This window comes from Zootoca vivipara, chromosome 3, assembly GCF_963506605.1.
Source record: "Zootoca vivipara chromosome 3, rZooViv1.1, whole genome shotgun sequence".
Lineage (NCBI taxonomy): Eukaryota > Metazoa > Chordata > Lepidosauria > Squamata > Lacertidae > Zootoca > Zootoca vivipara.
In genome coordinates, this window is record NC_083278.1 from 70216481 (window position 1) to 70234051 (window position 17571).

General features: G+C 40.9%; 1 protein-coding gene across 1 annotated transcript; it reads right to left on the reverse strand.

Moving 5' to 3' along the window:
* Positions 1-48: 48 nt before the first annotated feature.
* SFT2D1 (SFT2 domain containing 1) lies at positions 49-14136 on the reverse strand. The gene is made up of 8 exons (XM_035108576.2): positions 13902-14136; positions 8848-8934; positions 5803-5888; positions 4301-4382; positions 3767-3802; positions 2636-2694; positions 1650-1679; positions 49-654 (listed from the first exon to the last, which is right to left on the reverse strand). The coding sequence occupies exons 1-8, from the start codon at positions 13962-13964 to the stop codon at positions 615-617; spliced, it is 483 nt and encodes a 160-aa protein (XP_034964467.2). The 5' UTR covers positions 13965-14136; the 3' UTR covers positions 49-614.
* Between the last annotated feature and the right edge of the window lie 3435 nt (positions 14137-17571).

The window sequence follows — 17571 nt, forward strand, 5'->3', positions numbered from 1 at the left end:
AAGTGAAATTATTCTACAAAACAGGTAGATCTTCAATTCAAGAGTGCATATTTTTAAAGTATATTTATTTTGTAGTCAATGATTTAATATATTACTCATAAGCACTTTTAGTCAAGTGTATTTTAAGTATCACAGTACAAAAAAATTGGCATTTAAAATATAAGCTTAACAAGAAGTTCAAGCATTTAAAAACAGCATTACACATTTACAGTCTTTCCAGGCTAACACATACTTTAACTTTTCAAAAAGCCACATTAGCTATAAATTTAGCAAATACTTCATTTTACAATAATTTTAAAATTCTTTGGGAAAAGCATGTAACAATAATGCACAAATGGTACGATAAATAGCAAATTTTAGACAAAAGTATTTACAGGCATTTTACCTGAAATCCAAAAACTACCTTGATCTAGTTTTGAGATTAAGAACAAATATTTAAACAATTGTTTCCTGATATGCCAGTGCTGTGTGTTTTTAAAATATTATTTTACTAACACAATCTAATCTATTGTGGAAGGTGGATTTCACCATTTCAGGTGCTGAAACAATCCAAGTAAACTTGGGAGAAATGTAGTTGGCTTCCAAAAATATTGCAGATTTCTTCTCAGTTCACTTTAACCTAGGCAGGACGTGAAACATTTTATCACTGCATCCCTTGAAAAGAAAAGAAAAGAAAATCTCACCGTGTGTTGTATGCTTATACTGCATGTTAATTTTATCAATCACATTTATTATCATAACACTCACAACAATTGTGATAACATCTAGTTACCAGGAAATCAGATACAAATCTGGTTTGTATGACACAATCAAACCTTGACTGCATCTCGTGGTCAGTAAAGAAATGCCTTAACCACAAATCTGGTTTTGGACAGCATGCTAAGCCAAACTTTAGCTTAGTTCAATGCAAAGCTAAACGGGACCAGGGAGGAGATAAACACCTGTGAGCATTTCTCCAGGAGTTCACATGGTCTCAGCAAGTTATAGTTTGACTTAGCATGTTGTGTGAACCAGGCTACTGTGTTACTGATGGTCTGAGAAAGGAATTTTCCTCCTCAATATGCTTTCAATAAATACATTCTCACATGAAATTGTCCCTGTTTTATTTTGAGCAGTATATCATGATGAGCAATATGCTTTCATAGGAATAAAGGCCACTGCATTTAACAGAAGCCACCAACATGAGTCTGACCAAACTGCGGGAGGCAGTGGAAGACAGGAGTGCCTGGCGTGCTCTGGTCCATGGGGTCACGAAGAGTCGGACACAACTAAACAACTAAACATCAACAACTTTCAAGTAAGCATGTATCAAGACAGAGCGCACACAATTAGCTGTCTTTGGTGGCAGGTTGTCAGCTAGGCATCACAAGAACTAGTGTGTTGCTTTCAAAACAATCCTCTGTCCTTTAAGGAAGGGAATATTAGAAGCTCTACTTGGTAAGAAGATGCACAGTACAAGGTTAAGTTGAGTGTAACAGGAAATTTGTTTTTTGATAGCAATTGTAAAATACTTAGTGATGTAAGATGTGCTAGATACAATTACATAGAAAAAATCTGAAGAATAGTTTCTCACAAGAACAGTTTTTAAAAGCTGCAAGATAACTATATAGGCTCTTGTTTTTGCAGGGCAAAAGAGCAAGTTGACTCACCTTGCATAAGGGATATATGACAGACTGTACCTGAAAGAGAAAGAGGAAAAGTTAACACTAGCTTACTCTTCCTGTTTTACTTCACCTTCTACAATGTCAACCTGTTGCAATACGTCCTTTAGATTACCTATTCAGATTACACGTAAATTTAGAATAAGAGGGCTTTTGAAAGAACTAGGTGTACTGCCAAGGCATTCCTGAATCCACTCTCCATTTCAGATTTTGTTGCAAGCAAATTACACAGCCTCCTCCAAGATGGTACACAAGCCGGCCTTATGCAAGTGACACAGAACCGAAGTAGTCCAAGAGGAAGCAAAAACAGCCTTGAAAATAAGCACAAGTGACTAGCCCGCTAGGGTCTGACGGAGGTGGGATGGAACACAGTGTCCTTCTTGCGCTAATGCATTCATTCACCAGCATGAAATACCTTGTTGCCCATGGCTACCAGGCTAGTACTAAACAAGGCTGTAATAAAATAGGACACTATCTTCGCCCCAACATGCAGTTTAATAAATTTAAATTTAGAAAAAGCTTACAGAAAAAAATATTCGGAATCTATTTCCCCCCATCTAATACTGGATGACCTCCAACGGTTTATGCCTACAAAAAAATGGACTTCTCTGCTTTTGCAATAGGATATCCCCTTGCTTTCATTACTCCTGATCTCATTGGGGAGCCCCTGGTAACTTTCACAGAAATCTCAAAGCTCACAAGAACACGGTTTGAAAACTACTAAATATGCACACATACTCAGACCTCAAAATCCAAGCAACAGGTGGGAGTGGGTGCAGGGAGGGAGAGAGAAAAGATAAATCAATTCTGCTTTTTTAAATATACCTGCAGTAAGTTCTGAAGCAGAGGAGATACTTTTTTAAAAGGCTATGGATCAAGACAGCAATATCACATTGCACAGCTTGCAAGATAACATACCGCACATACATGCTGAGTTTCATATGACAGCAGTGTTAAAATTTTTTATGACTTACCAGGTCATTGCAAAGAACTGCAGAATGCAGAAGAGCAGAGCTAGCCCTTTCTTACCCCACTAGAGAGAGAGATAAGGAACATATGGTGAGCTTGTTGACACTATTTTTAAAATCAATAAATTTAAAATGAGTCTCAAGAAGCTCCAATAGCAAATTAACCCTTGAGCAAAATGCATTGCTATACACTTCCATTAGAGGGCATAGCCCAAAGTATGCATATTTATTAGGAAGTAACTTTTGCCAAAGCCAATGGGACTTATTCCCAAGCAAGCTTATATAGGACTGCAGTATTAAATATGCAAATATTTTCACTAGACTGGCTTACACCATATAAAATACTATGTTAACTAGATGTTTTCATTAAAAATTATGGCCAGGATTACATCAGTAGTAAAAGCACTAAGAGCAGGAGTGGGGGACATATGGTTTTCTGGATATTGTTGGACTCCAACTCCCATTATCCCCAGCAAGCATGGACAATGGTTAGGGGTGATGGGAGTCATAGTCCGACAATGTCTGGAGGGCTACAGGTTCCCTGTGCTAGATTTAGAGTATGTTACACAAGCCCTAAACCCAAGGACCTTTCAGACTTCAGTTAGATACAGCAAAAGCCTACAGACCCAGCTTTCAACATTAAACTAATTTATGCTGATGACACATTAAATCTGGTAAGGGGTCACCAGTATGGCACCCTTGGGTTTAATGGTGCTCTTGAGGAATTTCCTTCCCCCCCCCCTGTGTCTACAAAAGCTTTATGTCTTTCATTGGTAGTTTTGTTGTCATCCTGTTTAAAATTATGAAGTTTTTCCTGCATTGGATCAATGTTTCCGTGGTGCTGACAAACATTAGATTTGCGATTTTTCTTGTGTAGTCTACAATATAAACTTAATTTGATGGGATTTTGGAGAACCCCTGCAAATTCAAGAGGCCTGTTTTAACTCCAGTAGATCAAACTTTTGCCCAAACTCCTTGGAAACACAAAGTGTGTGTATGTGTGTACTGCACTTTTTGTTGGGAAGGGAATAAACTAAGGGAGGGTGAAGAAGAACAAACAGAGGGGGTGGTGCACTTTCAAAATTCCAAATGTGCCAATACACCCAGAAAGGCTGACATTAAGACTATATTACTCACCCAGAACACAGCACATAGGGTACAGATAAAACACAACTGGAGAAAAGGAGAGTCATATCAGTATATACTTAAGCAATACATAATTTATGCAATATTTTCCCACTAAAACTCTGAAATGTAGAAAATCTACCAAAGTTAGTGCATTTTTGGCAGTTTCAATGTTTTATTTAGTATTTTTCCAGAAGTACTATGTACCCATTCCCCTCCATTTTCACATTTCAAAATCAAAAGATACCACCTAAGCATTACGTAAGCTCACTACACAGGCATAACCTAACCTGAATTACCTATTCTGCTGACAAAATATATTGATAAAGTTGAACACAATCTTCAGTTGTCTGCTTGTATCATACCATTTTCTGATTCCTCCTAAAAACAGATCTGTTATACATAACACAGTGTGGGGTTTTTTGGGGGGGCACATCTCAGTGATGTTATGAAGTTCTAATTTAAATACCGATCCTGCCAGAATACCCTCAGGGAAACTCAACATTACGCTTCATTATTTTAAAATAGAGAAAAGATGTAGCTTACCAGCATAACAATTGTCACAATTAATCTTGTTGGTTCAAACATCTTTTTCAGTTGTTTCATAGGGCCCATCAAGAAGCAAGTACTGGTTTGTCAGAAATTAAACAATAAGCATGCCTGTCATTAACTGAACCAAAGAAGCATGTGTGTTTGTTGAACGGCACTGTTTATAGCTTAAACCCCATACCCCTCTATTAGTGTTGAAAGCATAATTAGAGGAGAACTGATATACATTGAGAATATAGGAAGAATATAGGAAGACCTTGCAATCCAGCTAGTTTTGGAATTTTATGAAGCAGCTGCCTCCTTGTGGCACTGGCACTTTCTGCACTTTCTGCTTAATTTAAATTAATAAAGCGTTACAGAGTTACAAGTTTTAACCCAGTTCTAAAAACTGCCAAAAATTTGGACGCAAGTCATATTAGCAGACCAAAAAAAGGGTAGAGTGTTACAAATAAAAACATTCCTTTAAAAGTATAAGGATGCTTTCTAATTTTTAAGAAGTATGTCTGCAATACCAGCAAGTAGCCCAGTGCCTTATTACTCCTATAATATCCAGATGTATATAATGATCTTTCCCAAGGGTACTGTAAAGAGACACGCACCCATGTTTTACTGGGACAAAGCAGAGAAAGAATAGCAGTACAGTCATACCTCAGTTTAAGTACGCTTCAGTTTGAGTACTTTCAGTTTAAGTACAGTACTCCACGGACCCGTCTGGAACGGATTAATCCACTTTCCATTACTTTCAATGGGAAAGTTTGCTTCAGGTTAAGTACGCTTCAGGTTAAGTACAGACTTCTGGAACCAATTGTGTACTTAAACCGAGGTACCACTGTAGTTTACTTTTTGCAGTGAAAAAACTTCAGAATTGAAGTTCTTGACAGACAAAATTGGTGGTGGAGCAAACTACTTAATCTTGAAGAAGAGGTAAGTACATGGAAAAATATATATGTACTGTAATCAGTTTTGTATGTAAATGATTGCCTGGTAGCCATACGCAACAAGGAACTGCATGCTGGTGAGTGGGGGGTTTGGTGAAGAGGGGATGGAGCCCTCTGTCCCTAGGCTCCTATAAGAGGGAAACTTCCTGTGTAAAAGCATAGAAATGGAGCCATCTGCTCGAAGGAGGGCAGAGGTCTAGATCCTTAGGCTACCAGCCCCCTGCAAACTAGCAACTTATTTGGCACGCTAGTAATTTTTGTGGGGTTATTTACAAGGGTGGTGTGCATACTAGTAATCTACTCAGATAGGCAGGCATGCCCCAGTTCCTTTTGTGAAATGTCAGTATTTTCTGATAAGATGCATCCTCTTTTTTTTAAGGTCTCACATCAAATACACGTAAACAGACAGCAACACAGGAAGGCAGTTTTCATTTTACAAAGAGATTCATTTTTTATTATGTCCTTTCTTTTAAAAGTACCATATACAATGTTTTTCTCAGTTTGCAGTTCTTAAAACTACACATCTCATTAAAACTTTTAAATAAATAAATCTGTCCATACCTGGCTAATGCAGCAATATTTCCTAAGGTATAGAACACTGCAAAGAGTTTTGTGCCAGAGCCTGGGAGCCAAAGCATTGCTGTCCCCTATACAAAATAAGCCCATTTGCGAACTTTAGAAGCATGTTGATGTCTGAGTGGTAAGGCATTAAATATTATACTAACGCAAAATCATCACAGCAGCAAACATCTAGCACATTCCAATATTACCCTCTGCTGGCAACTAGATATACTGATGTTAATTAACTGCCTCTAAGTGTTTACAGTGAAGGGGTAAAGTATTTGATCTCCTGCTAAATTTGCCCGTTTGCCCTCTGACAAAGAAATGACCAGTCCATAATTTTAATGGTGGGTTTATTGTAGCTGTGAGAGACCGAATAACAACAGGAAAACCCCCAGAAACCCAGAAGACAAAAGTCGGATATTGATGTGCATTATAATGAGTGAAATAAGTATTTGATCCCCTATCAACCAGCCAGATGCCAGGCTACCTGGTATCTTCACTGTATGTAACGAGCTGAGATTAGAAGCAGCTGCTGTAAGGGAGGTCTTACCTGTAATCCCAGCTCGTTACAGTACCTGTACAAAAAACACCTGTCGACAGAAGCAATCATTCCAGCAGATTCCAAACTAGCCACCATGACCAAGGCCAAAGAGCTGTCCAGGGATGTCAGGGACAAGATTGTAGACCTGCACAAGGCTGGACTGGGCTACAAGACTATTGCCAAGCAGCTTGGTGAGAAGGTGACAACAGTTGGTGCAATAATTCGCAAATGGAAAAAACACAAAATAACTGTCAACCTCCCTCTGTCTGGAGCTCCATGCAAGATCTCATCTCTTGGAGGTGCAATGATCATGAGAATGGTGATGAAACAGCCCAGAACTACACAGGGGGAACTTGTCAATGATCTCAGGGCAGCTGGGACCATAGTCACCATGAAAACCGTTGGTAACACACTACACCATGAAGGACTAAGATCTTGCAGAGCCCGCAAGGTCTCCTTGCTCAAGACAGCACATGTACAGACCTGTCTGCAGTTTGCCAATGCACATCTGAATGACCCAGAGGAGAACTGGGTGAAAGTGTCGTGGTCAGACGAGTCCAAAATCGAGCTCTTTGGCATCAACTCAACTCGCCGTGTTTGGAAGAGGAATGCTGCCTACGACCCCAAGAACACCACCCCCACCGTCAAACATGAAGGAAGACATTATGCTTTGGGGGTGTTTTTCTGCTAAGGGGACAGGACACCTTCACCGCATCGAAGGGACGATGGACGGGACCATGTATCATCAAATCTTGGGTGAGCACCTCCTTCCCTCAGCCAGGGCATTGAAAATGGGTTGAGGATGGGTATTCCAGCATGGCAATGACCCAAAACACACGGCCAAGGCAACAAAGGAGTGGCTCAGGAAGAAGCACATTAAGGTCCTGGAGTGGCCTAGCCAGTCCCCAGACCTTAACCCCATCAAAAATCTGTGGAGGGAGCTGAAGGTTCGAGTAGCTACACATCAGCCTTGAAATCTTACTGACTTGGATAGGATCTGCAAAGAGGAGTGGAACAAAATACCTCCTGAGATGCGTGCAAACCTGGTGGCCACCTACAAGAAATGTCTGAACTCTGTAATTGCCAACAAGGGCTTTGCTACCAAGTACTAAGTCATCTTTTGCAAAGGGATCAAATACTTATTTCACTCATCATAATGCACATCAATATCTGACTTTTGTCTTCTGGGTTTCTGGGTGTTTTCCTTTTGTTATTCTGTCTCTCACAGCTACAATTATCCTACCATTAAAATTATGGACTGGTCATTTCTTCGTCAGAGGGCAAACAGGCAAATTTAGCAGGGGATCAAATACTTTTTCTCCTCACTATAACTGTGACAGACTTAAATATCTGGAATTATAATAGAATTGCATGTATAAGTCAATCAGTTTATCTACCAATTTATACAATAACTCTTCTTGCAACTAAAAGTACAACTAAAAAAGCAGAAGCCCAAATTTAAGGCAATTCAGTAAATCACATCTCCCTGACTGTAAGAAATGAATTATTTGAAATAATATTTCAAATCAACAGTACTTCCTAGTACAGGTTTCTGTCTCTCAATATAAGACCACCAGGAAACCTAGATCTTACAAGGGACCTTCCATTCAGAATGGTAAAAAAGATGTAGCTAGTCTTGTTTAATCTAAAAGTCGCACTGCTCAGACCATGAGATAAATGCTTCTCCATTCTTTATGATCTAGAATGAGACCTTGTCCTGCATGCCTTCATTTACAAAAGAAAGAATGGCCATGATGTGAAGCAGCCCCTTTTCTGTGTGAACACCCAGACTGTATCTGGGAGATCTCTCAGACAGGGAATGGCCATCTCCATCTACAGTTTCCGTTCTATGCTTTATTTAATTTCTGGAGGCGTTCCCGGACAGCTTATGGAAAATGGTTGAATGTTTTTAAATATTCATGCTGATATTTTTATTAACTGTAAATACATTTTGGCATATAAGTGGCATATAAATGAATTAAATATAATTTTAATTATCACTGTCACGGCTCAACTGATTTTAAGACTTAGGTCTGAAATTGGTCTGAGCTCATATTTAAAGGCAAATGTGATTGATAAATTCAAGTGAACAGTAGTATATGAACATATACCCTGTCGTGCACAACCCTTACAAGGAGCACTATGTTTGAATGGCTTTCTCACATATATTTAAAAAAACCTCCCTGCATGTAGAAATTTTATGTATATGCATTTGAGACTAGCTTTATAGCTGTTTTATAGGGGATTTTGAGGTGAAGTGTATTTTATAGGGGATTTTGAGGTGAAGTGTATTCAATATACAATCTCATTTCAGAATGAAATCAAGACAGTGCCATGAGAGCTATACCACTTTCTGAATATCAAGATTTACTATCGCTTGCCCAAGGAATTTTATGTATCTCAAAAAATTTTTTGTTCAAGAACAGAAAGTAAAAAGAAGTACAAGAAGAGAGCCAAGAAACCAAGTTGCTTTTCATATGTTCTACAAAGTTTTTACTTACAAGAATGGAACACACAATGCCACTTGCAAAGCAGATAGCAAACCATTTGACTCGAGTACTAAAACTAAGAGTTGAAGAATCAAGCACCTGTGGGTGAAGAAAGAAAGAAATTAGCTTCTAACAGTACTATATCTTAGAGCAATTCACACAAACAGGCTTCTCAACTAACGGTTTCCTAGTCACATAATTGCTGAATAACAGAGCATGTACAGACTATGTCTTTGAGCCAAAAGGCCTTTCTCTACAGGGTTGTTTTTTGACCAAGTGTAAGAGTGTGAGGTAAGTAATCTCGAAACTTTAACAACCCACCACTAGAGTTTGTGTACTTCAGCCTGGATCGCTCAGTTGGTTAGAGCAAACTCGGCCTTCAGATGTTTTGGGACTACAATTGCCACCATCCCTGACCACTGGTCCTGTTAGCTAGGGATGATGGGAATTATAGTCCCAAAACATCTGGAGGGCTGACTTTGCCTATGCCTGGGTTAGAGCGTGGTGCTGATAATGCCAAGGTTGCAAGTTCAATCTGCATATGGGATGGCTGCATAATTCTGCACTCCAGGGGGTTGGACTATATGATCCTCAGAGGCCCTTCCAACTCTACAATTCTATGATTCTGTAAACCTGAACCTCCAGGGACAGTATTGTGTTCAAGAGCACCAAGCTTCTTTTCGGAGGACTGCAACCCAGTCCAGAACAGGCTGTCTCTTCACCTCCCCAACTCAAGAATGTAGTCTTATTTGCTAATAAGGGTCCTTAAGTTGCGCCCAGGCAGGGACAAAGACAGTCAATAACGACACCGAGGGTTGAATCCAGAGAAAGAATTTAATTCTTAAATTTAAGAGACTCTTGGTGATCACCTTCACGACAAGAGTAAAGAAAGACAAATTTGCAAAGATTCTTATACACTTCTTGGGCTCCTTCCCCCCTCCTCAGGAATCCACTCTGTGAGTGTGCACACGCAAGAGGGTCATAGGTTACAAGTACATATATGGATCTTCCTGTGTCCGGTCCTTCTCATAAACATATGCTGACTCAACAAAGCCTTCAGTAAGACTAGTTTATGCGTCAAGCTAGCAACTTCCAGCGTCAGGCTGGGAATGCATCCGCTGATAAGCTCCTCTATGCCTTTCATTCTGTGTTCCAGACAAGGCTAGCTTATTCGGCCTTGACAGCAAGCTGTCTCACTGTTCCTTTTGCTTACATTACACTTTGACACACAGAGAGGCAAAGAGGAAAGCATTTTAAGAAGAAAAGCATCCACGGAATATTGGGGGGCGGGGGGGGGGCTAAGCCATACAATCAGAATTATACAATGCAGGCAATGCAAACGATAGGATCAAATTTAGCTCAATAATACAATTAGCAAATCTCTCTCTGTGTCTCCGGCAGCTAATGCATCATTCCCTCTGATAAGAGGATCCTCGCCAGGGATGTTTACCTTTTACATTGCCAGGGATGTTTACATTTTACAAGGCTGCTCTGTCTTCCTGTCAGTTCTATGCAATGCCTCCCTCTCAAGGTTTTTACATCTTGGGGCCTCTGGCATAGCCGGGGAGGACAATAAGCAGATGGGCAAAGGGTGACGCAGGGTGCAAGGGGTGCTAGAAACAGTTTGGACTGTGAACCAGGCCCTGCTTTGGGATTCCTAGATCAACCTTTACTTGGTTCCCTCTCTGAGCTAATACAGGTATAATACAGGGATATATTAAATATGCAGCAAGGCATAATAAGCTGCGTTCAATTTAAATGGCCATCATCACCCCCTTCAAAGAACACCACTGTCTTTTCAGGATCTGGCTTTTTCTCCAATATGTTTAGGCAAAAATACATTGTTCTTACTCTTCCCTCAAACCCATTGTAGACAGCATGCAAATTTTGGAGATTCAATATAAAAAGTTGAGGATATCTGCAATTGAACATCTTCCCTTAATGGAGTTTGCTGTCTTTGAAATTGGAATGCACAATGAATATAGTGAACCAATGTCCTACACCCACCGAGGCCTACCCCTCTGTCTGACCTTTACACATTCATGAACTATGAAGGGGGAGCTAGCTGCATAGGCTTATCCAAGCAACTGGGATCCCCAACAAGGGGCACAATACTGAGGACATGGCCAGGTGCGGTGGCCCTCTTCACAAGGTCTAGCACATCAACAGGTCTTTATTTTCAAACACTTCTGCACAGCATTCTCTTCAAAGGTTCAAAGGCCTGAAAACTCCAGCACCCTCTTAAGAGTACTGATTGTCCACTAAAGCATGTTAATTTACAGCTATGTAAGAGACATCACCTAGGAAGGACATTTCCCCTATTCCTACTTACTCCTTCCCTACCTTATTATTGGAAGACTCTCATGTCTTGCTCCCATGCCCCCACCCTAAAAAAAAGTAACCCAAAACTTTTGCTCATTGCAGACCATGTGCTTTACACAGGTGTTCAGCCAGTGAGTGTGGAGGCAATTAAGGACTCAAAACCTGCCAAAAATAAGGGCAGGAACTGAACTGGGCAGAGCAGTTTATGTTCATGTGAAATGGAAATGTTCTTGTTTGCTTTGATACCGTAGCAAGTAGCACAGCATAAGCTGTTAGAAGTCATAAAAGTATGAGTAAACAAGATTAATCTGGACATAATGTATGATCCTCCAAGTGATATGAGGTGGCATCTCCTGGAGCCAAGGAGTCCAGGCCAACTTCCAGTTCCTGTTCCATCCCATCTTGCATCAAACTCTTATCACCACTATATAGGACTTGGCATGCCATACTTATTTTTGACCTAAAAATAATTTCTCCCATACTTCATCTACTATATATTTTGGAAAGGGGTGTGTCCATTTGTTCTCTCTAAGTCTGGACGCATCTCAAGATATCATCTCCAATCTTGGCACAAGGCTGGCTCCCCGAGGTGTGGGCAGCACTCTTCATTGACGTTTAGATACTGGCCGCCGTCTTGAATCAAGATGGAGGACCAAAACTTGACTTTGGTGTGACTTAACCCATTTTTTAACTTAGGTATTGTCGTCAAACTTGGCAAGAGGGCAGCTCTGAGCACTCCCTGCTAGTTCTTTATATTGAGATGCAACTTTTAACATTATGATGTTAAAATTTGTAGATTTAACACGATTATATTCTGGTTTAATTTTGGCCAAGCTATTTATAATTAAATATTTAACCCACCCAAAAGAAACAAGGTCACAGACGAGGGGAAATGGAAGACTTCCTGAATGTCTCTCTTCCACCTCCCTCCCTGCCCTTGCCTCATGCTTAAGGAGATAGTTGTATCTGCAGCTGTTCTTGTCAGTCCCCACCTTTAATTCATAGAGCTATTATCAGGGACCAGATATTACTTTCTTAGGTCATTGTGCTGACTTCCTACTCTGTTGAAATGTCTTTTCCCATGACCAAAAACAAATTTAAAGCTTTCAAAATGTAACAATGTATAACTTACCTTTTCCTATCAAAATCTTTATCCATATATAGGCAGCAAGGAAAAGAAATACAAACATTCAACAGCAGCACCCAAAAGTGAGATAACAAACAACTCTGACATTCCTGATCAGAGACTAGGGTTTCCTCATTTTGAGAGGAACTTTGTGAACTTTGAATATCTTTGAATATCCCAGGAAAACGTGTGATCCATATTTATGGTGTTTAGCCTTGACACAACTATGTATGGCTCACTCACCGCTTTACTCAGTATAATCACCCTGTCCCAGTAGTGTGTCCATGTATGTTCCATACGTTTCCGAAGCTAGTTAAATCCACATTAGAGGAATTTATTCAGAACTGAAAGGCCTCATGAGTAGCTAAATGTGTAGCATTTTCAGAATATCACATACATTTTTACTTTTAAGTAAGATGTTATGAAGCTGGTGAATTCTCAAAATAACTCATCATACAATGTCACAGCTACCCACATGTAGAAGTGAACAAAACCACTTTTGGAGAAAAGTTTTTCTACTGAGCTTTAAAGCCAGACCAGATTAACTTGAAAACAGATAGGAAATATAATATATACCGTATTTGCAGTTAGTAGATAGATAGTTAACCTTGAGGGGGTCAATATGTTTCGTTTTCCAAGGCCTCTGTTAAACAGATGTGATCATTTGTGCTGTGGTTGCTCATAGATGAAGCTGAGTGAGCTACCGTATTTACTAAACAAACTCCACAATTAGCAAACCACCACTCCATTTCACAACTGCTCAATCTGAGCTAAGGGGTCAGACCAAGCTATTTTTTAGTAAGTAAAGGGGCAAGAGATGCCAGATGTATATGTGCCCATTAGCCTTTTGCAGCAGATACTCATATTCATTAGGCACCACCACAAAATAAAGCAGAGAAAAATTCATGCCTTTCATGCTCACATTCCAACTTCACCTCCTCCTCCTCCTCCTCCTCCCAACCATGCCTCAGGCTGCATCAGAATCTAACCAGTTAGGCGCTTCATATATAAATATTTCCATGTCCTTCCCGAGGAAGCCAGAGTGGGAACCTAAATCCTTCTGTATACAATACAAATGTTCTTTCCTATGATCTGAATGACCCACCTTCCCCAATGCGATAAGGGCAAAAGCCTCTTCTGGCTCCTGCAGAAGATTTGGTCCCTTCCTAACCTAGCCTGGTCCCTTCCTCAAATCACCTGCACATCCCAGAGGGAAGAAGGGGCTTAAGGCACCCACAAATAACCACTGTCTACGGAGGCCCGCCAGAGATTTCACTGATCCCCTCTTCTTTGCCCCTTTTATAGATGGTCTCAGGATCCCTCCCCCCCCCCAGCCGCCCTCTGATAATAAACAACAACTCGCCACAAGTTTCTGTTCCCTTAATAAGGCCAAAGGAAAGCGAAAGTTTTCACTTCCCTTGGCTGGGAGACAGGAGGAAGAGCGAGTGGCCGCGAGCGCACCAGGGGGAGGCGCGACCCGCCTTTCCTCCGATGCCAGCGCCTGCTCTCGAGTAAATGGGCGCAGACCCGGCGCATCACGAGTCTTGGCGCTCGTCCTGAGGAAACGGCGAAGGAGCCCGGCCAGAAGGCAGAAGGGAGGCGAAGCCCTTCCCCGTACCTGCGACGTCAGCCCCTGCTCCTCGTCGTCCTGGCCGCTCAACACCCGCCGGAGTTTCTCCATTGCTGCGGCAGCCGCCCCTCAGCACCACCGACCCCCGTCGCCGAGAAGCGCCTACACTTCCTCGCGGGGCTCTCGCCTTGTCAGCTCCTGTGCCTCAACCGCCTCCTGAGGGAAAGCTAAACCGGAAACTGGCCGTCGAGGAAAACCCGGAAACACCTTCGAGTTGGGTTCAGCCAACCGTCATGGCTCCAAATCCCCCCTCCCACCCCGCCGACATCAGTAGTTCCGCCCTCTCCTTCTCCTCGCCGAATAGCGATCAAAATACCCGTTGGCCACGCCCTCTTCTCGTTTTGCTTGTCACACGCAGCACGGCTCATTTCTGGCTTCTCTTCGAAGGCCGCCATGTGCGGGACATTGTTTTCCCCCCACGTACATTCAATGGAGAACCCGAAGTCAGCTCGCTTTTTCTTTTTCTATTGTCTCTTACCCGTTTTGTTCCCATCCTCGTATCCGCGTAACTTTTCTTCCGATCTTCAGATATCGTCCCCCAATCTTGTCTAATCGAACCGATCCATCACTTTCAGATACAGGTGTGTCGTTCGCTGAGGGTTCCTTCTGTTATCAATGAACTGCGTTTATTTTTAGTGTTAGGAGCGCTGGCACAAGTAAACATAATTCCACAAAATAGAACGTAAAACCGCCAATGACAAATGGTAGAGATAAAACAAATGGCGATATATATATGTAAACCAATGGCTAAATCAGAAGCCGCCTAGGTTTATGTGTTCTAACCACGTGTAAGAATTGTGCAGCACCTCACGACCCATGTATTGCTCTATGACCGTATTAAGGCTGTTTTTACCTTCTCTTTTCAATTTTTACATTTTAAACTGAAGAACTGCCTTGAGTGTATTGGGAAAGGGTACCATATGAATGATAAAATATTAGTTTCATAGGATGCAGTCATGCTTAGTAAGAATAAGTGAGGCAAATGGGCATTACAAAAACCGCCATCATTAATAAACATTCCTCCCCAAATTTCAGTTGCACTTATTCACCCTCTTTTGATTTGAATCATTGCTTGCTATTTGAATCATTGCAAAAAAGTTGGATTTTCTGCTGCCTCAAAATAATAGTAATAATTTTAAATTCAATAATTGGGTCAGCTGGTCAGCGCCCACATTTCAGTAGTCTCATATATATACTGGAAATAATACAGCTAAAAGGGACAGTCTTCTAGGTACTAGAAGACTGGAGGTAGACACAGAGTATGTGTAATCTTAAGGATAACTGGCCTATATAGAAAAAGGGAGCTCAAGTAGGGGAAGGAAAACTAATCCTAAACTTCCACTGTCTTTGGGAGAAAAATGAGCTAAGGAGTAAACCGTACACAAATCTGGAAAGCAGCCCTAAGACAGCTGGATGATGCCTTATACACCTTCCGACAACTTCTGCAGGCAAGCTGGTGCCAAATATATTGCCCTCCTTTCCTTTGGGCCACACAAGTGAGGCAGAGGGGGAATCTTGCAGTCTGGGCAGCCCAAGCTCACCATACATGCAGTACATTCCTGTTTCGCCACCTCGCTGCCTCTGAAGATTCACTTAGTTGGGATGAAACAGGGGTGGGTCTATGCATAAGTCGTGGAGCGCCCTGCCCATGCAACCGTGCCTCATTCCTTTATAATCTTCAGCTTTCTTGCAGAGACCATTTCATTTCAACAGGTACCACCACCAAATGCTATTATCCCACATAATTCTTTTTAGTGCATTGACTCCTCTATAGTTGTAGAAAGTGCAAATATTATTTCATAGAACTAGCATGATGTCTGCATGGTTAGACCCAATTCCAGAGTCTAGAATTTTGTGAGATAAGGTCTAAAGTTACATAGCCAAGTGCTGAGCATCTATTCCAAACTTAAAAATGGAAAGCGTAACGCTGGTGGTCAACAAAAGAGATTTAAAGACTGTCTCAAGGCAAATCTTAAAAAATGTAGTATAAACACTGACAACTGGGAAACACTGGCCTGTGAGCGCTCCAGTTGGAGAACAGCCTTTACCAAAGGTGTCATGGGTTTTGAAGAAACTCGGATCTCAGGAAGCAAGGGAGAAACGTGCTAAGAGGAAGGCACGCTTGGCAAATCCACACAGTGATCAACTCCTGCCTGGAAACCAATCTCCCCACTGTGGAAGGACGTGTGGATCCAGAATTGGCCTCCACAGTCACTTACGGACCCATTGTTAAAAACGTGTTTTTGGAATACAATCTTACTCGGCTACGAGTGATCGCAGAAGAAGGAGAAGAAGGAGAAGAAGAAGGAGAAGAGGAAGAAGAATCAGTTGATAATGCTGCATTGGCATTTATTCTGCTTTTCTTAAAAAAAAGAGGAAAATATGGAAGTAGCAACTAGGTAAGGTTTGGGCAGCTATATGACTTAAGGACTCTGAAGTCCTAATCCATGAAAATAATTTGAATAATCTGGTATTCATTTATATTTAGGGACCTGTTCTTCCTAGTTACAAAGGAAGTAGCTACTAAAATGTAGAAAATCACAACCATAGCACTAACAGTGATCAAAGGATTGTTTTTGCACTTACTTCCCTTGGATTCCTTATATCCTTACACCAATCTATAATCAATACAGTCCACTTCCACATGAGCAAGTCAGTAGAAAAGAAGAGAAACTACCTGTATGCTTTTACCAACATATGTATTAATATTAGCTTGGAGGTCTTTACAACAGAAATGGACCTCACACACAAGAAATTCCATCCTTCACAGATTTTTCATAAATGGTAGCTTGTTTTGTTCAATCCAATAATGTAAGTACAGTACCATTTTTATTAGCATAGCTGAAAAAACGTTAGTACAAAATTTTCTCAAAATAGTTTATTGCCATTAGTTTAAATAATTTCATATTGTAACTCCTTTACCTGCTGAGAAAGTTTACTGCCCCCAAAGTTGTTGAACTAAAAAGAAAACTGTTCAATGTGCTCAGTACATGGTACTTTACAATTGTTGATTAAAGTCATCAGTGCTATAGGAGGAAATAACTAGAACATTGTGCTGAAATTTATAATTCTGGTAGACCAGAGTATCCTTCAACACTCTAAAAGCCTTCATTTAAGTCTGTAGTTAAGTTTTGTGTTAAATAACACAAAGTTTCTAGTAACATCTTCAAGGGACAATTAAGATGGAATTAGGACACAGACACAACTTGACTATCCACAACATTCAGCATACATGCAACAAGTGGGTCACTTTAGCTCTTAGGGGTGCAGTCTACATACAATCAAGATGTAGAAGTACACACACTTTGTTCACTAGGCAAACCTGACCACAGACAACAGTATATTCAAGCACTGGATGTAACATTTACAAATAATCCACATGTGAAACTCCTCTGGACATAGGTCCAAACAATATGGTTGTCAACCTACATAAGACCCAGGAAATTATCCCACGTTTCAGACCTAAAATGCTGGAATTTGCAATTCAGGCTCCATGCAAACATTACTTCTGCAGTGTGGATGTCTAGCAGGTCTGAGGCAGGACAGATAATCCTATAATAATTCTACTTTCCACCTACATGTAGCCTGTGCCACTCTCAGATTTTGTCTGAATCAGCCCATAAACAGTAAGGAACTTCTGTTTTCCCGCTTCAGTTTA